Below are 26,674 nucleotides of genomic sequence, written 5' to 3'. Positions count from 1 at the left end.
TCCCTTCGCTAGAAAAGACTAGGACAAGGAGGTTTGTTTTGTCAAGATCTTAGGAACTAAATGTTCTCTGCAGGTAACACTAGTTCCAAAAGTAACCTAACAAAAAAACTCTAAGAATTAGTTTGATTTTGAAAAAAAAAAAAAAAACTTTAGTGGTTATCATATCCCTATTTCTTCTGTGTGAGTTCCATTTAAGAGAATATCAAAAGATGTCTATTGGTGAGTGCAAGCCGCCCATCCAGAGTCAAATTATCAGCTGCCCAAAAACCTGAAAAAAGTTTATCTTCCTAGACAATGATTAATATACAAGAAAATCTTCAGCCTATTTCAGCCAAGTTCACCTGAAGACTTTCATCAGTAATTGTATCCTTACCCGTGGATGGCTCAGTGTCCTATACTCAAAAGACCTAAGACAACTGATAGATGGCTACTGACATTCTAAATGACCAATACCTTTGGCACAGGATGTTTATTTCCTTTTGCTTAGAAGGAAGAGGGGCAGGAGACGCAGATGCATTTTCTTTATCCATGGACTGGATATACTGGCCATCACAATGCTACCAGGAGTAGCCAGACTTTTCCTTCATAGAAACAGAGTACTGAGACTGAGGAGGTTCTGCTGGTGTGGAGAGGGAGGGCCACCTGCCCTGCCCTGGCCTGGCCTACGAGGGCTCACGCGATGTGCTTATACCACTGCACCGTAATGCAGGATGCCATGTCCTCACGCAAACCAGAAGGGAAAGTGTGGGTAGGGTAGCAACGTGAGTGGAAGAGAGACTTTTATTAGATAAAACCCTTTGTTCCCGATTCAGGATGTTTAATTTGCTTCTCTTTTAACTTTGTGACTTTTCCTGGTTCAAAAGGACAGTGATGGAGAGCAGCAGAGAAGTGGGGGTCTGAACAATGTAATCTTTGCGTCAAGGCACTCTGTGGCCTCACAACTGCTCCCCTGGCAGAGGAACGCTGCCTTCCAGCCCTAAAGATGCTAGGGCTTCTCAATGGACGGGGTGTTGAAGCAGCCGGATGGTAAGGTCTTCTTGATGTCTTCCAGATTGCGAATGTCCTTCAAGATCTCATCAATATCACGGTTATAGTCCATGATGGCAGCCTCCTGCTTCCTGGCTTCATTCTCCAGGTCAGACACTTTCCTATCAAGATCGCTGACCTTCATTTCTTCTTTGGCTTTGTTCAGGGTGCCTTCAATCTCGTTTAGTTTGTTCAGGTCCACTGTCTCCAGCTGCCCTGTAGTGTCAGAAAGTACAGAGAGGAGAACAGATGCGTTCAGTAAGAATTTTACTTGTACAAAGGCATATAAACAACACGACCAAATATAAACGCTGACCTAACCCAGCAGGGAGGAGCCACAGCACACAACCAATATTGATTGGGATGGGTGTTTTTTTTTTCTGGGACAATGATTTTTGCAGAATGCTTTCTAAATTAACAGCTACCATGCTGGATCTTAAGCTTCACTTGTGGGTTTCTTTTTTTTTTTTTTTTGAGTTGGAGTCTCACTCTCATCACCAGGCTGGAGTGCAGCGGCACACTCACAGCCACTGCAGCCTCTACCTGCTAGATTTAGGTGATCCTTCAGCCTCAGCCTTCCAAGTAGCTGGAACTACAGGTGCATACCACCACGTCCGGCTAATTTTTGTGATGGAACCTGCGCAGGCTCAGGCAATCCTCTCACCTCGGCCTCCCAAAGCGCTAGGATTAAAGGCTGAGTCACCGTGCGCAGCCTCACTTGTGGTTTTGAAGGTCATCTGATAACACTGAATACATTTTTTAGGTTTATATACATAATCTGTGTGTCATTTTTGTGCTATCAAAGGATATACAAATCTCTAAGATAGCTCCCTAAGTCTTCAGCTCTTTGACAGATTCCAAGGAAAAATGAATTGGTTTGGGGGATTGCTTTCTGCTTTCAGGAGTTAGAAACTATGAGGAGCTTTCCTAGGCCAAGGAAAATGGCCAAAGTTGAGATGCTAAATTATTTTAGCAAAGCTTCACTTTAAGCTTAACAAGAAAAAGAGGTTTGTTTTTTTTAAAAAGAAACTGCTTCCGTATTAATAAACAAAAGTAGACCCAATGAACAGCACTTTATATATACTCTACTTGATTAAGGTCTTGCAAGAGCATTTTAAATCAGTGATTCTCAGATGTTAAATAATTTCCCCAAATTTGGAAAGCCTGTAGGCAACAAAGCCAAGATTCTAGCCCAACTCTGACTAACTTTAAAGTCTAGCTCTTTCTTCCACAAAAAGCATTCTTCTCTAGCTTACTTTCATTTTAAATCCATCTGCTGGCATATAACTTATTATTTTTGACATCTGAGACAGATTAAAAAATAACTCCTCAGCATCCCTCCCCCCTCCAAAAACACACCAATATTCAAAAGCTAGCAAATTAAAATATGAGGCCTTGCTACAAAGAATCTTGGCTAAAGTACTGACACCTTATAATGGAATCTGGTGACTAAAGTATATCCATCCTAAAATGAACTTGCTTCCTAGCAAACTGTTTTAAAAGGATGCTTACATTCTTGCAAAAGCAAGGTTTTTCTCTTAGCATAAAAGCTTTCCCCTTATCCAACTGTCCTTTAGTTAGCAAATGAAGAGAATCCCAGGCAGTGAAGTCATGATCCGTTTTAGGAATTCTTTTATTCTATCATTGAAATTCTTCAGTTTAAATCCCTTAAAGACACCCTCTGCCAGCAAGATGAGCTAAGAAAAATTACTGTCTAGTTGGTTGACCACCATGATCCTAGACCACCCTCTCTGGTACTAGATCTTCAAAATATAAAAAGAAAGTCCCCAGACCACAGTATTCTATTTAGGGCCCGGTCCACAGAAGGCACCTAGCAAATACTTGCCAAATTAATACAACCCAGAGTCATGATTCCGGTCACATGCTAAAGTTGATGAATATATCAATATTGTAATAAAGCAAGTTGCTCTTAAAGGCAACACATGCAAGACACATTTAATAAGGTACTTTCAAATAAGCAAGAGCTTAAATAAATATTAATAATTTAATGGATGACTTAAAGGGGCTTCAGTAAACCTCTATTATCTGCCTTTTTTTTTTTTTTTGAGTTGGCATCTCACTCTGTTGCCCAGACTAGAGCACAGTGAGTGGCATGATCACAGTGATCATGGCCATGGCAGCCTCAACCTCTTGGGTTCAGGCAGGCTCCTTCCACCTCAGCATCCTGAGTAGCTGGGACTACAGGCACATGCCACCACATCCTGCTAAATTTTTTTGGTTTTTTGTACACAAGAGGTTTTGCAACATTGCACAGGTTGGTCTTGAACTCCTGGGCTCAATCTGCCCATCTTGGACTCCCAAAGTGCTGAGATTACAGGAGTGAGCTAATGCACCCAGCCTCCTGCTTTTGAGCTATACTGCGTCAAGTCCCAAAAACAGAGCAAAGGATTCAGAGATTAACTGCAGGACTCTGGCTGCTTACCCAGCTGCTCCAAGAGATCATTGATGATGTTGAGAAGGCTGGTAACAGAGTTTTTGGCCTTTCTGGCATTGATCTCAGCTTCTTGAGCAGCCTGTGAAGCCTGTGGGGGGAAAAGGATAAATGATACAAATAATCCCAATTATATGTCTTCATCTTCTCTAAATATTTTTTCCCCAATGAGCCAACAAATGTAAGAGTCAGACGTTTTCCCTTTTCCCAACTCATGAAATTATCAACTCTCTGCAGGATTTTGTTTTGGGGAGGCACATCTTCATGTTGTGGATGTTGCTGTTTCCACTTCGCGTAACAGTTATGACTAGGTCATCTGTATGCTTACACTCACCATATCTGTATTTCAAAGATCAACAGCATCTCCTTTTCTTACTTTCTCACTCCAGAATACATGAAGGTGTATTTATAACACCATCCACCAAACAAGACAAGTTATTTTTAAAGGATGAGGATTGAAACTACATTTTAGAATCAAAACACATCCTTCAGGACTCTCTCAGGGACTTGTTAGAAATGTCCTATTCTTAGAAAACTTTCATAATCAAGTGAAGCTCTTTTGTAAAATCTCCCACCCATTCAGTCACCCAGCCACAACCCCTCCGCCCCAACACATTCATTTATTGGGGCAATATAATTTACATTTCAGGAATCAACCAAAGGTAAATATATTTGGGAAATTCCATGAAACCTGAACAAATACACTGTGCATGAGTCACAGGAAACAGTAATGGAAGAGGAAGTGTCTAAATATCAGAAAACAGATGCTCTCACAAATAAATTTAGTCAGGATATAAATGAGTGGCTTTGAGCTTCCTACCACATAATTGTTTTTCCTAGTTTTTGGTTGAGACAACACAAAAACTTTGGGATCAAAACAATGTGGAAATTTTAGGAAGAAAAAAGAAATCCAGGCAAAAAGCCTTCACAAATAAATGATTAATCTCTGCTCAAATCACAGCTGTTCTTCTGGAGCCTTCACAGGCTTGCCTGCTAGGACACTAGGAGAAAGGAAGAAAGGACTTGACTAGGGCCTGCCCAGGACAATGCCTCTGCATTTAACCTGTGATCTCCAGCTTCCCCTTCCACGAACAGCCATGAGTCTTCCCTCAAACAATACTGATCAAATGCTGGCCTTTCAGAACTGATATAAATACAGATAGGATCACTTATGTGCGGGTGATTTGTTTCTTTAGAAGCTATTTACCAAGAATAACAAGCTCTTCTTTCCAACCTTTGAATTAAATCCAAACCCTTTCTTGAAGTTCATGAAGAATATATCCTTTTCATTTTCAACAGAATCTAAACCTAATGTTTCTATAATCATATTAAGAATGAAACCAGCCAGGCTCATGACTCAGCCTGTAAGCCCAGCCCTTTGGGAGGCCAAGGTGAATGGATTGCCTAAGCCCGTGGGTTCGAGATGAGCCCAGGCAACTTGGCAAGACCTTGTCTCTACAATAAAAAAAAAAAAAAAAAAAGCTGGACGTGGTAGCATACGCCTGTAGTTCCAGCTACTTGGAAGACTGAGGAAGAAGGGTCGCCAGAGCCCAGCAGGCCGACGCTAGGGAGGCCGTTGAGCGTGTGTGCTACTGCACTCCAGCCTGGGCGATGGAATGAGACTCCAACTCAAAAAAAAAAAAAGGAAAAAAAAGAATAAAATCCATATAAGAAATATCTATTTTTACTGTATGGGAATTTCCACTTGAGACACACTGTACCACAGAAAACTAGAACAATTCAAACAAACAAAAAACACAAAAAGAGGAGTAAAATCAGGTGTTTGCACAAGGAGACTTCCTGTTTCCAACTTCTTTAGAGTCTTCTTTACTGAGATCCATAGGCCCTGTACTTCTTTCCTTTCAAGGTAAAAATGACTCACAATGAGGGGCCCTGTTTTTCAGCAGCAGTGAAAGAAAGGACTTCTTCCTTGCACTGCAAGTACACGAAGAACAAGTTCAGGCATGTCATTACTGTGATTGTTACACTGTACTGGAAAGGAACAATCCCATTATGACTCCACTAAAGTCTTTCCAAAGCAAAATATAGCACAGAACAGCAAAAGACTATAGCTCTTTCCTGGGCCCTACATTCACAAGTTAATTTTGTTATCAATAGTGCTATGTATACACATCATCACAAAAGGTAAAAAATTAAACTGGATTTATGTCTGGTATTTTTTGGTGGGGTGGGGGACAATGCTATCTTCAAACATTTCTTATATACAAGAAACTGTTCTTTGACTTTAAGGAACAAGTTGCTGGGAGAACAAGAAAAGGAAGGAAATTAACTTTCCACTGCAGTGCTTTTGTTCCTTTTTTATTTTATACCACTTATACATTACCTGTTGAAAAATACAGATACATACTTTCTAATATCATAAATCTCAAATGTATAAAACAGTGTTTGCTTTTAATGGAGAGTAGTTTTGGGACAGCACAATTGTGCAACAAAAATATCTGGCAAGAGATTCAGATTCTTGGTTTTTTATGTAAGCTACTAACCCAATTCTTGACCAGAAAATGTGACGAGAGTCTTCTCAACAAGCTGGGGATCTTTATTATTAAGCACCCCTTACCTTCTGCCTACAAACAAATATGTCAAGAACTCTTACCATCCCTGCCATCATCATATCCTGGTCAGCGTCATCTTGTTTTTTCTTCAGCTCTTTTTCTGCTTCTTGTAGCTGCTTCAACATATTGTTCACCTCATTATCCAGATCTGTAACTTCTGCAAAAGTTCTTTCAGCTTCTGCCTTGGTGCTGGTAGCATTCTAGGCATAAAATATGCAAACTGTTAATTAAAACATAAAAATAAAAGCTTTTCTTTTTCTAAAGTATGCTTCTACTCCTTTTATAATTTGTAAAATGCCTCAAAAATTAAGTCCAGAAAGAATACTACATTGAATTATGCTATTTCATGACTTATATTATTATTTAGTTTAGCTCTAAATTTTAACAGTAAATAAAAAATAACATTACTACCCAACATAAGAGCATTTTATGTTTTCTAAAGCACTTTCACTGTATCCTCTTCTTTCATCCCAGAAACTTTCTATTCTATTAATGTCATTTTTAGATGAGGTTACATAGCTAACAAAATGATAAACACTTTATAGTGTACACTTATACCACATTATATTAATTGGATACTTTCACTTGGATCAATTTTTAATTCAAAGCTAGCTTGGTCATGGCAGTTTACCACAATATAAAGAAAGACCACAATCCTAATTTGTGAGTATTTTATAAAATATAATTAATCCAAAAGCCAACTGTTCCAAAGAAACTAAGAAATTTGTGATTCTTAAATACCTAGTTTTAGAACTGCTCTGATCTCTCCTTTAAATAAAGCAAAAAGATTGATCTTAAAATAGGAAACAGTCAGCCTAAGAAATTATTCTCTAAGATGAGTATAAAGAATCCTAGCAGTGGCAGTTAGTCAGACAAAAAGTCTCTAGAGGAGTGGCTTAGAAATGCCAAAGTGCTTGAAGAAGAGGTTGAAAACTGTGATGATAAGGCAATTTATGTAATGAGAATAAAGGCAGCTGCCCAGGTCAAATACGTACGTTTATTTAGAAAGAGTCTGATTTTGTGTGTGGGAAAAAAACCCTATAGCCCTCTGAAGCTATCCCTCTTACTAATATCACAAACCCTACGCTGAGACATAGTAGAAATTTTAGACTAAAGTCCTTTTTTATAGATTCCCCCTCCTTAATCAATGTGATTACTTATTATAATACCTAGTTTTTAAAAAAATGAAAGGCAAGTATGGTTCAAGACAGTTTTACTGGAGCCAAGGAAAAAACCTGTAAGAGTTTTAGGGATCTGAAAAGAAACTGGCAAGTGACCACAGAAATGCACAAGCAGAGACTGTCTCACAGAAAAGATAGCACACACCTGCTGGACGGCGCTCGCGATGCTCTCTGCCTCATGTGCCTTGTTCTTGGCCTCTGTGGCATCTGCTGCAGCATTGCCCAGTGCCAGCTGTGCCTCCCGCGTCTTTTCATTGGCTTCTGTGATGGTCTGGTTGATGGCAGGAATCTTCTTTAGTGCCTCCTCTGCAGCCGTCTTGTTGTCGTTCACACGTCGATCGAAATCTAAACAGAGTTCAAGGAAACATATGTGAACTAAACTTCCAATAGCAAAAAAGAGACCTTTCAGGGAACTGCAACTGTATTTTGTTTTACAAACAATGAAAGTTGGGGAAAAATGGAAAACAGCATGGGCTGAAATCTCAGAAGAGCACAGTACATGTCTCTACATACAAACGTACTTCTGTTTCTAGAAAGGGAATTTCCACTTGAAAACTTTGCTTTAATGCAGAGTTCCTGGGCAGGCCATTTATTATACCTCAACCAGTATCAAAGCTACAATTTATTTAGTGTATACTGTACATCTGGTACTAAGTTAAGAGTTTTATGTCCCTGATACACAGGTTATATCATTTTTATACATAAGAAAACCGATGATTAAAGAAGTTAGACAATTTGCAGTGCAGGGTTTTGAACTAAGGCCTACTTGACACTGCAGCTCATACCTTCAACTATTATCCTATAAAATTTCCATATTTATAGAACTTATGACTGTTCTATCAGAGTGAATCCAGAGCTACTCAGTGAATTGGATATACTTCTATTTGGGGTGAAAAAAGAAAACACAAAGAATTAGATGCTATTGGCAGAGAAATGAAAGATAATCTCCATTTACCAACATAAGTCAACTAAATACGTGCGTGGTTACATGAGTTACCCTAACATAAGAAAATGTCTTCTTTTGTTGTTTTCATACTGAAGCATGCAGGGATAAAAGGTAATATGCTCTCTGGGAATTCTCTTTGTTTTTGAGTCCGAGTCTCACTCTGTCACCCAGGCTTGAGTGCAATGGTATCCTCATGGTCACTGTAGCCTTGAACTGCTGGCTCAGGTGATCCTTCCACCATAGCCTTCCAAGTAGCTGGGACTACAGGCACATGGCACCACACCCGGCTAATATTTTTATTTATTGTAGAGATGAGGTCTCGCCAAATTTGGCTGGTCTCGAACCCCTGGGCTCAGGCAATCCTCTTGCCTCCACCTCCCAAAGTGTTGGGATTATAGGTATGAGCTACTGCGCCCAGCTAGGATTTCTCTCTGAAATATTTTAGGATTTAAAAAAAGGAGGGTGTTGGGAATGATGTAATAAGTGTCATAAAATTATGATTAAAAAAAAAAGAAAATCACCCTAGTGGAGGAAACTACACATTTACTCTGTTATCTCAGCCTTTTGTACCTTTCAGGTTGTTGAGGATGTCATTGGCTTCTTGTAAGGTATCTCGTCCCCTTTTTGCAGCCTCTTCGGCAAGAGCCTTGGCAGCATCTGCTCGGGCAAGGAGTTGGTCTGCAGTCTGCAAACACATGGCAGATCAGAGAACAAACCCTCCACAGCAAATGCCTTCTCTCTCCTCATAACAAGACTCCTCAAAACCGCCACTCTGAAACTTCCCAGCACGTGGCATGTTGGGCCCCGCCACCATGTAGAAGGCTCTCCTCTAAGCACTGTGCTATCATTACAGACTTAGCTTACTCCTGGACTCAAGAAATGAAGCAACTAGCAAATCAAACCAACCTGCTGTTCAATCTTTCCATCCTCTAGAAGTTCCTTTACTTCAAGTTCCTTCCCTCTCATGTCTTCTCTGAGGTCCTCATAATCTTTTAACTTCTGATCAATCAGACGGTCCAGATCCTCGGCTTCCTTCTTTATTTTATTTGCTTCATTCTGTGAAAAGTAAGATCACTACATTTTAGATAAAATAAATCAACGGATGAAAAGATAGGCTCAGGAACTCTAATACTTTATAGGTATTTTTAGAAGAACAGCTCAGGTCAAGATTTTATGGACCATTTCTTTTTTTAATAAAAACTGAGATATATTTTACATAGAGTGGAATGAATACATAGCATTTTCATGTAGTTTGATGAGTTTTGACAAAGATATTTACCTCTGTAACCGACACCCAAATCAACATAGAGAATATTTTCATCACCCCAAGAAGCTTAGTTTCATCCCCTTCCAGTCAGTCTCCACCCCAGCTTTCCAACACCACTGCCACTGTTCTGCCTTTTACCCTGATAGGGTAGTCTTGCCAATTTCCGAATTTCAAACACACACAATCAGATAACATGTATCTGGTTGAAGAGACTTAAATCTTTAGAGTAAATATCACATCAACACCTCAGATATAAGAAGTGAAACACAGTAATTTCACAGTAAAGTTTAATGCAAAAATGCACCATTTAGACAGAGCTTGAAATAAGGACCCACAATGAGAGGACAGATATGAAATAAAGTCTTACCAACAGCAAAATATTATACCTGTCCCAGAGCATTTAGACTACTCTCTTTTCTCTTTCTAGGTCTCTACCAGACAGTCCCCAGGAGTAAGGGTCTTACTTCTGTTTGAAGTAATTTAAATGTATGGTTAACATTTGGATTTGCAATAAAAATTTACGAATGATCATTTATACCCTTAAAGTAGTCTTTGCTATTTACCTTGATAAGTTCTATTACCATACATAAAGTAGAACTAAACTTTACTCAGCAGGCAGACAGAGGAGGGAGGAACAGGGAGGGGACTGGAGGGGGGACTCTGGGAGGGAGACTGTGCATGTAGGCTGTCCCCCATACCTCCAGTGCCTCTGAGTCCACAGGCATCAGCTGGGCCACACTGGCATAGATCTCCACAGCCTTATCACCAGCTCTCTTGGCCTCCTCATGGACTCGGGCAGCTTGTTTCTCCAGATCCTGGGAGATGTTCTTTGCTTGTTCATACCTAAGGAACAAATGGTGTGACTGAATGAAAATCTTCGGTGCTTTTAAGCTTGATGTTAACCAGTTACAATCTAGTTTACATCACTGTGACACCATGCCTAAAACCTCAAAAGAAATGCTATGCTAAAATGCTCTCATTTTAATACCAACATTAAGTATAAATTTACATTTTACTTCATCACTTTATTTATGATGTATGGCTTACCATACAGTTGATTTCAGACACCCTTTAAAGATTTGTAGTGCAAGTATGTTTTCTCTACTTATTCTATCATATCTTTTTCCTTTTAACTTATGCAGAATTTTAAATATCATGGCTCATCTTGTTACAGTAATTGAATCAAACCAAATCTCTGTGGCTAGCTCCACATCCCCTGCTCTAATTACTGTGCCTTTTCAAAAGCATGATTAACAAAGGAAATCTTACTGCATGAATGCATGCCCCGAATCCACCAGCACTTAATTCTTCACTGAACTAGTGTTACAAGAACATTTGAAAGGCTATAAACCACTTTTAACTTATACTCACTTCCTATTAAGCTCTTCAATCTCAAATGCTGTTTGATTTTCTCCTGCTAGTGTCCTCAAAAGCAGATTGTACGCCTCGGTTGATGTGTCATTGGCTGTCTTTGCAACTCGTACAATGTCATCAGCTTCTTGTTTGTGACTGTACAGATAAAAGAAAAAATAAGTCACGAAACAGAACCATCTAATAGGGAAAGAAGTAATAAATTTAAGTAATGCTTACTTTATGATATCTACCAATGTTGGCAGAGTTCTATATTATTGAAAGACCTCTTAAATTTGGAATTTTGTGATCATTTCCGTAGGGTTGAATTTATAAATAGTATTTTGTAAACTGAGATAAAGTTATTTTCCAAGAAAATTAATGGCATAAAATTTATAGGGGAAAATATCTATAATTCTTCAGAAAAACTACTTTTAAATATATTTATGAGTAATTTACTTAGAAATTGTGAGTGGTAGCAAGAAATCATTTACCTAGTTATAAACACAAATCCCAGGCCTACTCTTTATTAACAACAATCTGCTAGTCTAGTTCAGTTACTATACAGTCTTAAAACAGTTTTGACTATTTAGACTTTGCATATGCAATCTAAATTATTGTCAGGAAATGTAACTCAATGCTAAACGGTAGTGAATATGTATATCAGCAGGGTCTCCAGTCAAATAATGCATTTTAGTTGGATCACTGCTAAGGTTTTTCCACATCTAAAATTTCATATTACACTGTCGCACTGCAGTACATAGTCAATCTTTTTGGTCTGATAAACTTTCATTCAAAATCCTTGTATGAAGCCCACTAAAATAAATTTATCTCCAAGATAAATTTCTTGGGAGCTTTCCATAATGCTGAGCTGGATTTTTTAAGAAGGAAAACCCAGCTATGAAACCACAGATGGTCTGTGAACCAGTTGACATAGCTTACACATTCACATTCACAAAGAACAGAAAGAAAGCACATGTTAAAGCAAGAAGCCTGTAGAACTGCTCTGGACACAGGCTAAAATTCTAGCCTTAGTCTTATTCAAGTACCCACCCCATGAGGTCCATTAACTATTCTATAAAGCATTCAACATTTATTGAATACCTACTATATGCCATGCACTGGGGCTTTAGCAATGAATAAAATACATTTGCCTGCCCTCATGAAGCCTATATTATAGCAATTTTATTTTTAAAAAAATTTTTATAACTTGATGCCTATTAAATTTAAAGTCTTCTAAAGAAATTACACTACACTTAATTTTTAAAAATCTTTAAAAATCAGGAATGATGCCGGGCTCCTTAGCTCATGCCTATAACCCCTTTACTTTGATAGGTTGAAGGAAGAGGATTGCCTGAGCCAGGCACTTGAGACCAACCTGGGCAACATAGTGAGACTTTGTCTCTGCAAGAAAAAAAAAAATCAGTTGGGTATGGTGGCATGCACCTACAGTCCCAGCTACTAGGGAGGCTGAGGCAGGCCTAAGTCTATGAGGTCTAGGTGAGGCTGTGATAAGCCGTGATCACACCACTGCTCTCCAGTCAGGGTGACAGAGTGAGACCTCAATTAAAAAGAAAAATCAGGATTGAAAATGGTCTGTTGCCTTTGGCTGATTTTTAAGTGTACTATGGGTTAGTAAATGTTTTTGTATTGAGAATTTAAAAATAAACATTTTTGTTAAAAAGTCAGAAATATTTTTTAAATTAATAATTAGATTCTACTGAGCTTCCTAGAAATCTATTAACTTGAAGGCCTTAAAGTTAAAAATCTAAAGGTGTTGTGGTATTCTTTGAGATGCACAAATATAATTTTTCTTCAAATCATCATATTCTAATATTCAAAGTGAATATTCTAATTTCAAAGCAAAAGAAATAAAGAGTACATATGGCTGTTAACATTTCAGAAATGAGAGGCAACTCTGCAAAAGTGGGTCACATGGAAAGTGTTCATGGATTATGGGACAGGCCAACACATACACACCATAAGGAAAGCTATGACTTAACCAATGAACAGGGATTTGGAGGTTACCGTTCGGCGAGCTTCCGAGCCTCTTCTGCCAAAAGAGTCATGTTGTTTGGGTCCCCCGTAGACTCTGGCTGAGTGACTGACTGAAGAGGAAATAAAGCACTTATTCTCAAAGGACTGAATTATTTAAATTTAATAAAGAAAGCATCAAAACTAAATTTGTATTCATGTTAGAGGGCAAAAAGAAGGCCCCTTCTTATTTTCACAGTTCTTTACTTAATATCAGCACTCTTGATTACAGATTCTATTATCAGTCAAGGATAAATAAAGATTAAATTGCCTAGTACCACAGAGGGAACAAAGCTAGAGAAATAACCCAGATGTCCCTTGATTTTTATCCAGTTTGTAATAACTGCTTCATGCCAATTAAGAGCAACATGGCTTTCTTGCTCCATAGTTAGGGACAAACAAAAAGATGCAATTTAGCTGAAGAAACACTCCACTGCCAGTAACAGACTTGCTACAAATTACCAAGGGACTCTCCCAGCCCCAACTCAGACGTTTGCAATCACTCACCACGTTGGCAGCAGCAACTTTTGCTTTCTCGAGTTCTCTGGATGCAATTTCAATCAACTGCTCTGTGCTCTCTACTCGGGTACGTGCTTGTTCAGCCAAATTTCCAGTCTCTTCAATGGTATTCCGGATATTCTGTAAACGGCTAATTTGGCTGGACAGAGTGTTATTCACTCTCTGGAGGCGATCCATCAGATTCTGGTCTACATCTGAAATGGGTTGCAGAAGAAAGCCTATAAATTATCTGAAGAGGGCCACACGATCTCACATGAAACTCGAGGTACTGTGTGCCTCCACCTTTCCAAACATAAGACCACTCTGGTAGGTTTCCCTGAGCCCACCAGCAGAGCCGGTCAGTGCTTACCATGCCCAGTGGGTCCCTTCATTGCGTTCTCCAATTGTGGGCCCACCCGTCCCACTTGACTTTTTTCTTATCACTACACTGCCAGTTGTACACAGCAGTTGGCAAAAAGAAGTAACCCAAGTAAAGTTTGGTGAAGGAAAGAAAGTCTGATTTTGATATTCCAGTCCATGCCAGATTTAATCATCGATATACAATGTTGTTAAAAATGCTGCCAGCTCAGACAGCTGAATGTTTGTTAAAACCCAGAAAAAAATTAGGTTCAAAACAGATATTGAAGTGTGGCAATTTAAACTCATTTTGTATTTTAAATTAAATAGACACTTGCTGCCACCCCCATGCCCCAGCACATCCATGTAATTTTTTTCAAGTAGATCTCTGCTTTTGAATAGTTCTTCAAATTTTCCTTTATTAATTATGTCCATTCAACCTAAACATCATACTCAGATCCTAATCAATCAAAAGATCAATATAAGCCCATACAAATATAAGGCAGGCTCGGTGGCTCACAACTATAATCCCAGCACTTTGGGAGACTGAGGCAAGAGGACTGCCTGAGCCCAGAAGTTCAAGACCAGCTTGGGCAATGTGGTGAGACATTGTCTCTACAATAAATAAAAAAAATTAGCCCAGTGTGGTGGCAAACACCTATAGTCCCAGTTACTTGGAAGGCTGAGGCAGAGGGATTGCCTAAGCCCAGCAGGTTGAGGCTGCAGTGGCGGGTTAGCGTCAGTGGGCAACAGAGTGAGACTCTGACTAAAAAAAAAGACAGTTCTTATTTTGGCATGATGCACAGTGTTGTGGTCTAAATTGTCCAAGGAATGTAAAAAATGCTGAAAGGTCAAAGATCAATAAAGATGAATACAGGTTTGGAAAATATCAAGTTGGAAGTAGGGCCATCAAAGACATGCAAAGGTGATGTACTACACAACTCTAACTATACACAGTGGTCCTGCTTGGAGGATTACTTAAACAATTCTTTGATAATCTAAAGTGTTTTCTTCTTTTTCTTTTTTTTTTTTTTTTTTTGAGCTGGAGTCTCACCCAGTCGCCCAGGCTGGAGTGTAGTGTTACACTCATGGCTACCACAGCCTTGATCTGCTGGGTTCAAGTGATCCTTCTGCCTCCTCAGCCTTCCAAGTAGCTGGAACTACAAGCGTGTACCACCATGCCTGGCTAATTTTTTGATTTATTGTAGAGACGAAGTCTCACCAAGTTGCCCATGCTGGTCTCAAACACCTGGGCTCAGGCAATCCTCTCACCTCCCGGCATCCCAAAGTGCTAAGATTACAGGCTTGAGCCACCACACCCAGCCTAATCTAAAGATTAAAAAAAAAAAAAAAAATACAGAGAATAAAAACAAGTTTACCATTCAGATTTAGGAGGCATAAACAGCCAATGGGGTTATAGAATCCCCTTCCTTTTAAACCTTCAAGAATACAACAGATATTGATTTCTCTGCCCAGTTCTTTAGGGAAAAAATAGTATCTGAAAAGAGAGTAGATAACCTATCTAGTAGGTTCACTTAAAATGCCTTCCCATTCTGAGTGTCTACTTGCAAGACCTAACTGCACCACAGAATTTCCTCTCAAATCTGTGGAATAAACCCAAGTTTAAAATACACACAAATACTTAAGGATAGTCTTAAAAGATAAAATTGTTATGGAGATATTTTCATTCTTGGCTAGTTTGACCCTCAACAGGATAGATCAGCCAGGAACTCTACAACTTGGGTAGGGAGTAGGGAGTAGATTTTAACCCTTGTTTCACTGTCATGCTCCAAGAACAGCAGCCCATTTGGTTCCCCCTCCCAGCAGAGGAATGTATGATGGCCATGGCTCTCATTAGAACTTCCATCCAACAGAATCACCTGCTTGCTCACAGAACAGTAAGCAGAATGATGGGAGACATAAACAGCAGAGGCTGCACCAAAATGCTTGAAGCCTGGACAGGTGCCGACACTGGGTGACCCTCCTTTCCTGCCCTCGACATACTATTGCTGGTGGTGCCAGTACCAGAGCTGCCGGTACCAAACCCCAGCTCTTGGATGGACGGATTGGTACTTAATAAGCTACTGACCTCTCATTTTATTTTTTCAATTTCTAAAAACTGACCCCATGGAACAATTTCTGAACTACAAAAATCAAACAATGGCCGGGCTCAGTGGCTCAGCCTGTAATCCCAGCACTTTGGAAGGCTGAGGTGAGTAGACTGCCTGAGCCTGCGGGTTTGAGACCGGCCCCAGCAATTTGGTGAGACCTCGACCCTACAATAAATCAAAAATTAGCCAGGTGTGGTAGCGCGCGCCTGTAGTTCCAGCTACTTGGAGGACTGAGGTAGAAGGCCCTCCTGAGCCCAGTGGGTCAATGCTGGGGTGGCCGTGAATGTGCCACTGCTCTCCAGCCTGGGCAATGGAATGAGACTCCAATTAAAAAAAAACAAACCTAAAAACAAACTGGCCAAAACAAGATATATCCAATTTCTTCCTTTTCTACCTTCACTACTTTTACAGACTTACACTGGTGTCCCAAGTACATTAATTCTATTTTTACCTTTTTTTTTTTTGAGTTGGGGTTTCACTCTGTCGCCCAAGTTGGAGGGTAATGACACAATCACGGCTCACTGCAGCCTTGACTTCTGAGGTCAAGTGATACCCCCGCCTCAGCCTTCCAAGTAACTGGGGTTACAGGCATGTGCCACCACACCCAGCTAAATTCATTTATTTTTTGTAGAGACGAAGTCTCACTACGTTGCCCAGGCTGGTCTTGAACTCCTAGGCTCAAGCAGTCCTCTCCTCTCCCAGAGTGCTGGGATTATAGGCATAAGCCACCATATCCTGCCAATATACTAATTTTAATGCATATTTACTATGTGTATCTGTGAACACTTGCATCTCAATGTTGGAAAGACCCAAAACAAAAGTGACCTCAGCTCAATGGCGAGCACCTTGACAGCAGGAACAGCATCACATTCATCTTTTCATCACTGGCATTTAGTACAGTGCCTCACATACTGTAGGTGCTCACTTAATGTTGTCGATAAGTGCTTGGAAGCTGCAACTTTAAGGGAGATGATATACTGCATAATGAAACCAATTTTGCCACAGACTAATTAATAAGCAAAAGTTAAGATCTTGTAGTATCATATAGCACATTGCTTCTCTTAAAGCGCAGTGTCCAAGAATCCACTGATGACATTAAATAAATACTTACTATACCATGGGCACTCTCTGTAAACAAAAGGACTTGCCTAGGTTTAGAAAAAAGCCTAATTCACAAAGTAAGAATATAAATAAAATAAGGTGACTTAAAAAGCAAGTAAAATACTTAAAAAAACTTTTTTAATTTCAAAGTTTTAAAAGTGAAGTTTCTTTTAAAGTGAATAAAGTATGTTAAAATAAACATATTGTCCTTTAAATCTTAAGCACCTCTTCTCTCCTTATCACTAGCCTCACCAGATCGTGTGCAAAAGACTGATATAATTACAAAGGACCTAGAAGTGGACATAATATATAAAACATCTAGTTTTATATAATGTTATTAATGCATTTGTTTGCTAATTAGACAAAAAATACAAGAGTAGGCACCACTTTCTAATGTTTCTTTTTGTAAATGCCAAGTGTGTATATTCAGTAGCTAGCTGTTCGGTTAATACTTGAAAACCACATTTTTTCCTTATGAGAATCCTAAGGAAATAAAGCAGTGTATAAAATAAATTCTCATTCACTAAAATGAAGTTCAAATTTTCTACTTAAAAATAATGCATATAAAATTGTATGCCTTTAACTGATTTTTACAACTATTTCTAAATACCTTGTAATGAAATTGATTAATAAAATGCTTGAAATTTGAACATCTGATAGTCTTTATAAGCTGGAAATATATACTTTATATATTTATGTTTATTATATCTTAAGGCATTAGGCGGGCATGGTGGTTCATGCCTATAAGCCCAGCATTTGGGGAGGCAGAAGTAAGAGGATTGCCTGAGCCCATGAGTTTGAGACCAGCCTGAACAACTTGGCAAAACCTTGTCTCTACAATCGATCAAAAAATCAGCTGGGCATGGTGGTACATGCCTGTCGTCCCAGCTACCTGGAAGGCTGAAGTGGAAGGATCACATGAGCCCAGCAGGTCAAGACTGAGGTGGCTGTGAGTGTGCCATTGCCCTCTACCTAGAGGAACAGAGTGAGACTCCAATTCAAAAAAAAAAAAGCATTAAGTTGATGGGCTGTTTTTTTGAAATACTGTTAATAAGTTATATTCTACAGGTAGCTTTAAAATTGAGAAAGACATCAGAATACTAATGAACCTGGATTAGGAGCCATATCTAAAGACTGGTCCACCTCATACTACTGTTCAGTCATGGGTACCTTTGACATCCTGGGCCTCGCGAAGAAGATCCATCACCTCCCTCTCTGCTTCCTTTAGTCGATCCTCAAAGGCTTTATCTGTCACCATCTCATCCCCAGTTCCAAGGTTTGCTATAAGACTCTCTAATTCCTGGAGTTTCACTCGATGATCAGCTACCTAAACGTCATGAAGGAAGGAAGAAAAGGGAAAGGTAGAACACACAGCATCCCTGAGGCTCTCAATCCTACCTTTTACAGAAATAACACAGTACTCTAAGAATATGTAGGTCTAGACACTCCAGGTATATATGCTTTTTGGATAGATGATATGGGTAGTTTTTGAGTTGGAGTCTCACTGTCACCCAGGCTGGAGTGCAGTGACATGTTCAAGGCTACTGAGGCCTCCATCTACTGGGCTCAGGCCATCCTTCCACCATCCTTCTAAGTAACTGGAACTATAGGCATGCACCACCAATCCCAGCTAATTTTTTAAAAAATTTATTGTAGAGACACGGTCTCGCCAAGTTGCCCAAGCTGGTCTTGAACCCCTGGGCTCAGGCAATCCTCTTGCCTCTGCCTTCCAAAGTGCTGAAATTATAGGCATTAGCCACCACTCCCAGCCCTTTGACTTTAAATACTACATGATGATGATTCTTTACCTCTGACCTCTCCCTGACCTTCTTGATATCTCCATTCAGTTCTCTGATAGGGATCTCAAACTGCACATCCAAAATCTATTCTCCGGAAGGGATCTCCATCTCTGTAAACAAGGCCTCTGGCTACCTTAAGTAAAAGAATTCAAGACCCATCTTGATTCTTCTCCTTCCTTATCCTGCCCCAAACATGTGTTACCTATCCAATCCAATTGAGAATTCCCCTTCTGCTCCATTCCTGACCATCACTCTTTACAGAGCAGTCAGAGTGTTCCTCCTTAAACAAACTAGATGTCCTAGCTTTTAAGGGTTTCTTCAGTGCATTCCCACTGGATTTCAGATAAAACCTAATCTCCTTTCTATGGTCAACATAGTCCTATATAAGCTGTCCCTACCAACCTCTCCTGCCTTATCACAGGCCACACTCCCCTTACTCAGCAGGCCCCAGCCACTCCCCAGCTTCCAGGCTATTGTACACCACGTTTCTTCTGCTTGGAACCTACCATTACTTCTCACTTGGCTTGTTCCTTCTTGTCCTTAAGGTCTCACCTAGAATGAATGTCCTCAGAGACAACTTAAATAAAGTTGTTTCCCCCAGTTATCTCCATTTGTATTCCTTCTGGCATTTATCGTTCTTCTGTTTATTAATTAATTTATTATTAATATTTTATTTTATTTTTTAGTCAGGGGCTCATCCTGGTACCCAGGCTGGAGTGCAAGGATCAGGTTCACCACAGCCTCGACCTCCTGGGCTCAGGCCATCCTTCCGTCTCAGCCTCCCGAGAAGCTGGGACTACACGCATACAACAAAATGCCTGGCTAATTTTTTGATTTTTTGTAGAGATGAGGTCTCGCTATGTTGTTGAGACTGATCTAGAACTCATCGGCTCAAGTGGCCCTCCCTCCTCAGCCTTCCAAAGTGCTGGCCTATTAATTAATGATTTTAGTTGTCTCCTTACTAGAATATAAGTCAGGTCAGGCATGGTGGCTCACACCTGTAATGTCAGCACTTTGGAAGGCTGAGGCGAAAGAACTGTGAGTTCAGGGGTTCAAGACCAGGCTGGGCAACACGGTGAGACCTTGTCTCTACAATAAATCAAAAAATTAGTCTGGCATTGTGGCACGTACCTATGGTTCCAGCTACTTGGAAGGCTGAGGCAGAAGCATCGCCTGAGCCTAGCAGGTTGAAGCTATGGTGGCCATGAGCGTACATAATAATTGTACTCCAGACTGAAAGACAGAGTGAGACTCCAACTCAAAAAAAAAAAACAAAACATAAGTCTCAAGAGAGACTATGTTTGTTTTATTCAGCTTTTCTATAGCTCTTAGTGCATAGTAAGTTTCAATGAAATGTCTACTGGCTAGATGAACGAATGATTGAACAAATGCACTGCTGACAGCTTACCTTATCCTTTACCAGTCGGTAACAAGCTGGACATTCCTGGCAGCCAGGCCAAGACCGATTGTAGAAATAATTCTCTTCACACTGGTCACAGCGATTCCCCACAAAGCCTTCTCTGCATTCACAGCGACCATCATCTTTGCACTGTAGTGAAAGAGACCCCTCAGGATGACAGTCACAGGCTGCAGAATAAGGGGAAAACACATAATAAGCACAAGAAGGAAGAGAGCGTCTTAATTCAGACTTGTATCAGTAAGCTGACTATGCTATCATTATAAGCATACAATGTTTTTTGAAAAACAGGCCTATGAGATTTTAAGTGGTTATGTCTGTTTAGCAGTGAAAGCAGACCCTTTTAAAGTAAAAATGAGCTTTAAAGTAAAATGTGCATCCTGTGGGACACATATCATGTTACTCGGTAATTACAGAAGTTATTAAGCTAATCAGTGCCCCTTTCACGCACTTAAAGAATTCATCTCTACCTTCATCTCTCCACTGTTTAATATTTCTCTAAGGATCTGGAAAACCAAATACAATTGCTTCTCCGGCATTATTTTATAGTTTGTTTACTAACTTTGTTCTCTGAACTGAGTCAATGACTTTATGCTACATTCCACAGGAGAAATGAAGGAATTCAGAAAGCAAAGAACCAATCTGTTTTGAGGCCCAATTCCAGGCAAGTGTTTATGCCAAGGAGAAGCAGATGTTTATACGTAACCATACCAAAAGGGCCCCAAGGGTGGGAAGCAACCATAGCCAGTAAGTCAACAAACACATTGTGAACAGAACTTCACTGTTTCATTATCTGCACCAAGAATGTGATCAATAAAAAAGGTTTGTCAAGCACAGTGGGAAGGCTTAGTAATTAAAGGGAAATTTTTCCCTGGGAAAGTAAAAGATTAGGAAAAGGAAGAGACAGAAAAGTTATAAAAGAAAACATAAAGTGGCTACAGAAAAACCAGAAAAACCCTTGATCTCCAGAGTTTTAGAAAAAGATGATGTTCTTCAAACAGATCCTCTATGGGGACCTGGGGACAGTCTTGACTGAGCCAGGAGCTAGGTTGAGGTACCAACTAGAATTAGGGTTAGATATATGCCACCAACACCCCTTACGTTTGCAGCCTTCAGGCCCAAACCCGAAATGGTTGACCTCACAGCGCTCACAGTGCTGACCAGTGACGCCAGGCTGGCACTCACACTGGCCAGTGCGGATGTCACACTGCCCATTGGTGGAGCCCAAAGCATTGCAGTCACACCTGTAAAGGAACACAGCACACTTCTCAGGCAAGGACCACAGACTTTAAAGCAAAACTTTTTACCCCCTAGCACAGCACTATTGTAATTTATATCAGAAAACTGTACGTTAAGGGTTATTAAGACAGAATGTTAAGGGTCATTAAGGCCCCATGGCTCAAGTAATTTTCATGAGTGTTCTTCAGAACCTCTTTTTCTAATCTCTCTGCTGCCAGTGGCTCTTCCCCCCAGGCACTAGGAGCTTTGAAAACAGGAATTCCCAGGTTGCAACCCTGGAGAGTCTGATTCTAAGCACCTCAGAAAGGACCTGGTAATTCGACTTTTTTAAATGTTGCTCAGGTGATTGTAACATAGTGGGGAGAGGGGCCCACTGTGCTCCCACTCCTTTCTTCCACTAGGTTAATTATCTCCAGTATTGCCCCGAAGGGTACCTTGCCTATATGAGGCACTCATAATTTCTGAACAAAGGCAAGTCAACTATAAAATATAACTTACAAAAATTCATTCCTGACAATGCAAAAATTACTTTCACCAGAAGCACCAATGTCTCACCTCTCACAGCCCTGCCCACTCTGCAGGTTATAGAATCCTGGGTTGCAAGCACCACAGTCCCGGCCTGTCACGTGAGGCAGACATTCACACTGCCCAGTCACGGGGTTACAGTTTCTCTGCTGCTTCACTGTCCCATATGGATTGCAGTTGCAGGCTAAGGCAGGAAGACAGAGATAGTAAAAGATGTAAATCACCTGGGAGAAACACTCAACTATAAACAATGCAAACAAGAAATTAAAAAAATTAGCAGGGCATGGTAGCATGAGCCTATAGCTACTTGGAAGGCTGAGGTGAAGGATTACTGGAGCCCCGCAGGTCAACCCTGGGGTGGCTGTGAGCATGCCGCTGCACTCCAGCCTGAGCAACGAAGTGAGACTCCAACTCAAAAACAAACAAACCAACCACAACGCAAACAGATTCGTTAGACTTGTATTGTTTAGTATGGTAGCCACCAGCCACATGCAGCTACCAAGCACTTCCAACGTGACTGGCTAGTCTGAACTGAGATGTGCTGTCAATGCGCTAAAGTGATCATCCTGCCTCAGCCTCCTGAATAGCTAGGAATATGGGTATGCACCTCTACATTCAGCTAATTTTTGATTTCTTTTGTGGAGACAGGGTCTATGTTACCCAGGATGGTCTTGATCTCCTGGCCTTGGGCTCCCAAAGTGCTGTGATTAAAGGTGTGAGCCACCGTGCTTGGACTTCTTTTTACTTATTAACCCTTTTCCCATGTAGAAGAAAAAAGTCCAGCTCGCTGCTTTGTTCATTTAATTTTGTATAAACGTGCTCTTTGAGGCAAAAACAAATTTTTTTTTTTTTTTTTTGAGTTGGAACCTCACTCTGCTGCCCAGGTTGGAGTGCAGTGGCACACTCACGGCCACCACAGCCTCGACCTGCTGGGCTCAGGTAATCCTTCTGTCTCAGTCTTCCAAGTAGCCAAAACTACAGGCACACGCTACCACACCAGCTAATTTTTTATTTACTGTAGAGACAAGGTCTCAGCAAGTTGCCCGGCCTGGTCTCCGCTCATGGGCTCAGGCAATTCACTCGCCTTGGCTTCCCAAAGTGTTGGGATTACAGGTTGAGTCATCAAGCCCAGCCTGACTGGTTTTCAATGTGAAAATAAAATACAAACATTGTTCTTGGAGTTACTTCTGAACAGAACTTGTCTCTAATGCGAGTAAGATTTTTTTTAAAAAAGAAGATAATTACTACACTTTGTAACTCTCTCTCTCTTTTTAATCTCAGGGTAAATGCTGCAGTCACAAGTGCTGCCGGTGAATATCCTCTGATCAAACAGGGAAAGGGTAATGTGGCACCAGAAAAACTTTAAATTACATAAGAAGTTCACACTGTATTTCCATTGAACTAAACAACTGTAAGTATTTAAAGAGACACAAACGGATTCTCAGAAGAAAAGAGTATGACTGTGACAATCTGACCTTTGCATTTGTCTGCTGGATTGGGAGCCAGGGGGTTTCCAAAGAACCCATCTTTGCACCGGTCACAATAGAAGCCTGCAGTATTGTAGATGCACTTCAGGCACTCTCCTGTCAAGCGGTTACAGTTTCCAACTGCATTGGGGTCGATGTTGTCATTGCACTGGCACAGGCGGCATAACCTCACAGGGCCATTTCTCCCCAGGGGATCTCCAAAGTAGCCATCATCACAGAGCTCACACCTTTTTCCTGAGGATGAGACAATCTGACATTATGAAAAGAAGGTCTTAGACACTCTTGGGGGCTAGATGAGACTGGTGACAGACAGTCCAGTGGAGGGCAGAGGGCCTGGGTCACACCACTACTTCTTCACTAGAAAGGAAGTACCCGATCTGCCTCTTTCACTTCAACTGTTCTGACAATCAACCAAAGTCATGTATTTGAAGTGCTTTGGAAATGAGTCAGGCCCAAGATTTAGAAACCTTTCCAGTCCCAAAGGATGGCATATTCATATACATTGTCCTGGCTGATGATATTTAAAAAGGTAAAGTGCCGCTGTGAATACCATAAGCTTCCCATACAATCCATGAGCAGGAAATTCTCTTTCAATGTAGAAGGCATGTGCTGATCCCTACTGAGCAGTGTCAACCATACAGGTTCTCAGAGCATATCAGAAAGGAACTTAAAAATCATTACTGCCACCTGCATCTACAATAGCTAAGGGAACTTGCCTACAACCTAATAAACTGACAGGAAGAGAGATAGCACCGGAATCAGGGCTGTCTCCCCTGTACTAAACTCACTGATTCTCATCCTTCCTTTTCCACTTTTCCACCATAATTAGATCAGGTTGGAATCTTAATATCTTTGCAGTCAACAGGGCCTGACTTAGCCTAAAATTTTTGGTGAATCAGAGGTTTGTTGATTAATTCAACAAATATTTTCTGAGCATGTACTATATAACAGGACTGGTCTGGGTTGTCAGGATGATATAAACAAGGAAGACAAGCTCTCTGCTCTCGTGAAGCTTGTGCTGCAGTTGGTGGTGGCCAATACACAGACGAACAAATTAACAAGATGACTTCAGATAGGAATAAACATTAAAAAGTTGGACAAAACTGAGCAACATGATAGTTACACAGTGAGAGTGAGGGCTACTTTAGATTGGGTTGGTAGAGAAAGCTGCAGTAAGAAGGAGGCATTGCAATGGCACTGGAAAGACAGAGAAGAAATCAGCTATGATAACTTCTAAGGGAAGAATGTTTCAGAAAAACAACTTGAGCCTGTAATCCCAGCACTTTGGGAGGTCAAGGCAGGAGGACTACTCGAGTCTAGGAGTTCGGGACCAGTCTAAGGCAACATAGTGAGACCCCGTCTCTACAAAAAATAAAAAAATTTAGCTGGCCATGGTGGTGTGCACCTGTAGTCCCAGCTATTCAGGAGGCTAAGGCAGGATTACCCGAGCTCCAGTCAAGGCTGAGGTGAGCCATGATCGTGCCACTGGTACTCCAACCTGGGTGACAGAGTGAGAAGCTCCCCTCCCCCTAAAAAAATCCAAAAAACCAAGATGAGAAGGTTATAGTACAGAATTTAGAGTTAAATTTAAGTGCAGCAAGATGCTATGGGAGGGTTTTTGTTTTGCTTTGTTGTATTTTTTTGAGTCGGAGTCTCACTCTGTTCCCCAGACTGGAGTGCAGTGGCACGCTCACGGCCACCACAGCCTCAGCCTGCTGGGCTCAGGTGATTCTTCTGCCTCAGCCTTCCAAGTAGCTGGAACCACAGGTATGCGCCACCATGCCCAGCTAAATTTTTCATTGTAGAGACCTGGCTGCCTAGGCTGGTCTCGAACCCCTGAGCTAAAGGCAATCCTCTCGCCTCAGCCTCCTCAAGTGCTGAGATTACAAGCATGAGCCACCATGCCAGGCTATAGGAGGGTTTTTTAAGGAATTCATATGGAGACTGTATTGCAGGAAAGCTGGTGAAGCTGGCAGACCAATTAGGCAATTCTAGATGAGAAGTGACAGTGGTATGCACCAGGACGACGGCAGTAAATGTGGTGAAAAGTGACAGATCTGATAGAGAATCAGTAAGATTTGCTGACTGATTGTTCTGAAGAAATACCAGAGAGAAGAATCTAGTATAAACCCTAGGGTTTTAGCTTGGCAGCAAGGTTAATGGTAGTTTATTTACTGAGATGAACAAGATTAGGGAAGAAACAGAACCGGGGTTGGAGAAAAAGGGAGGAAATCAAAATTTAACTTGCATTTGCTTAAACTAGAAATTCCTTTAGCCATGTGAATCAAGATCACAGCAGAAAATAGTTGACACATTCAAATTAGCATGAACTGGCTAGGCATGGTGGCTGAAGGGGTGAGACTACAATAAACAAACAAGGCTGGGCACAGTGACTCACACCTATAATCAAGCACTTTGGGAGGCCAAGGTGAGCAAACTGCTTGATCCCAGGAGTTCGAGACCAGCCTGGGCAATATAGTAAGACCTCATCTCTATTAAAATTTAAAAATAAATGAATAAACATAAAAATGTGAAGGGGTCAAAAGAAGATGTGAAAAGAAGTAAGGTTGGATATAAGAATATAGAAGGACAGCATTTTAAAAATAGGGTCTACCCTGTTTCTCATACAGACCTCTCTTTACACCCTAGCTAACATCCTCAGGAAGTAATACAGATCACTCCCTTCAAGTCAGGTGATAACCAACAAAACAAATATGTTTCACTAGTCTCATGTGAGAGATGCCTGCTTAGTAACTCCTATGTTTATAATGTTTTCCATGACCTCCTGTATTGTACTCTATCTTTCCATTAAGTATCCCAAACAGTCTCAATTTGCCATTTGTGTTCTTCTGCATAGACATAAGAATGTTGCCACAATGCTCAACTATTCAGCTTTACAGCTGCAGTCTACCCAATCAAACAACAGAATGTGTAAAGGTATCTCTTGCCAAAATGATATATTAACCCTTTGCGCTCAGAAACATCTCACAGACCACCTACCAGCAACTTGACTGCATACTTTCTACAAAACAGTAAAAAACAAATCATTTCATACTAAATAGCATAGCATCAGAGTCAATTATTTTATTGCAACGATATTTGGCTTTTAATGGAATTTTGGATGTTGAGGAACTTATTTATGACAAAAAACTTAAATTTTATCTTACATTTTTCTAACACGTGGTAACACATAAAACAGCCACCAGCATGCACTGCAGGTTCATTGATACATGCTGCGTAATAGTAATTTATATGACATCTTCCACCTGGTATTTTTCTTCCAAGCAGACAATGCAGTCACGTTTGCTTTC

At 40.5% G+C, this 26,674-nt stretch overlaps 1 protein-coding gene across 1 annotated transcript in view; it reads right to left on the bottom strand.

Moving 5' to 3' along the window:
• Nucleotides 1–450: 450 nt before the first annotated feature.
• The window catches only part of LAMC1 (laminin subunit gamma 1), a 133,497-nt gene continuing 107,273 nt past the window's right edge, over nt 451–26,674 (bottom strand). The window contains exons 16-30 of the mRNA XM_008074436.2: nt 23,352–23,597; nt 21,907–22,060; nt 21,214–21,356; nt 20,104–20,282; nt 18,067–18,223; nt 13,337–13,542; nt 12,824–12,903; nt 10,817–10,954; nt 10,144–10,288; nt 9,085–9,234; nt 8,749–8,863; nt 7,378–7,577; nt 6,093–6,251; nt 3,470–3,569; nt 451–1,242 (exon numbers count right to left, since the gene is read on the bottom strand). Of these exons, the coding sequence (XP_008072627.2) occupies nt 986–1,242; nt 3,470–3,569; nt 6,093–6,251; nt 7,378–7,577; nt 8,749–8,863; nt 9,085–9,234; nt 10,144–10,288; nt 10,817–10,954; nt 12,824–12,903; nt 13,337–13,542; nt 18,067–18,223; nt 20,104–20,282; nt 21,214–21,356; nt 21,907–22,060; nt 23,352–23,597 (2,429 nt within the window). The 3' untranslated portion in view covers nt 451–985. The remainder of the gene's footprint in view (nt 1,243–3,469; nt 3,570–6,092; nt 6,252–7,377; nt 7,578–8,748; nt 8,864–9,084; nt 9,235–10,143; nt 10,289–10,816; nt 10,955–12,823; nt 12,904–13,336; nt 13,543–18,066; nt 18,224–20,103; nt 20,283–21,213; nt 21,357–21,906; nt 22,061–23,351; nt 23,598–26,674) is intronic.

This window comes from Carlito syrichta, unplaced genomic scaffold, assembly GCF_000164805.1.
Source record: "Carlito syrichta isolate Samal-C Ts95f unplaced genomic scaffold, Tarsius_syrichta-2.0.1 Scaffold316427, whole genome shotgun sequence".
In the NCBI taxonomy this organism is placed as follows: domain Eukaryota; kingdom Metazoa; phylum Chordata; class Mammalia; order Primates; family Tarsiidae; genus Carlito; species Carlito syrichta.
The sequence above is the reverse complement of the archived record's forward strand: the minus strand, read 5'-3'. Positions and strand labels throughout refer to the sequence as shown.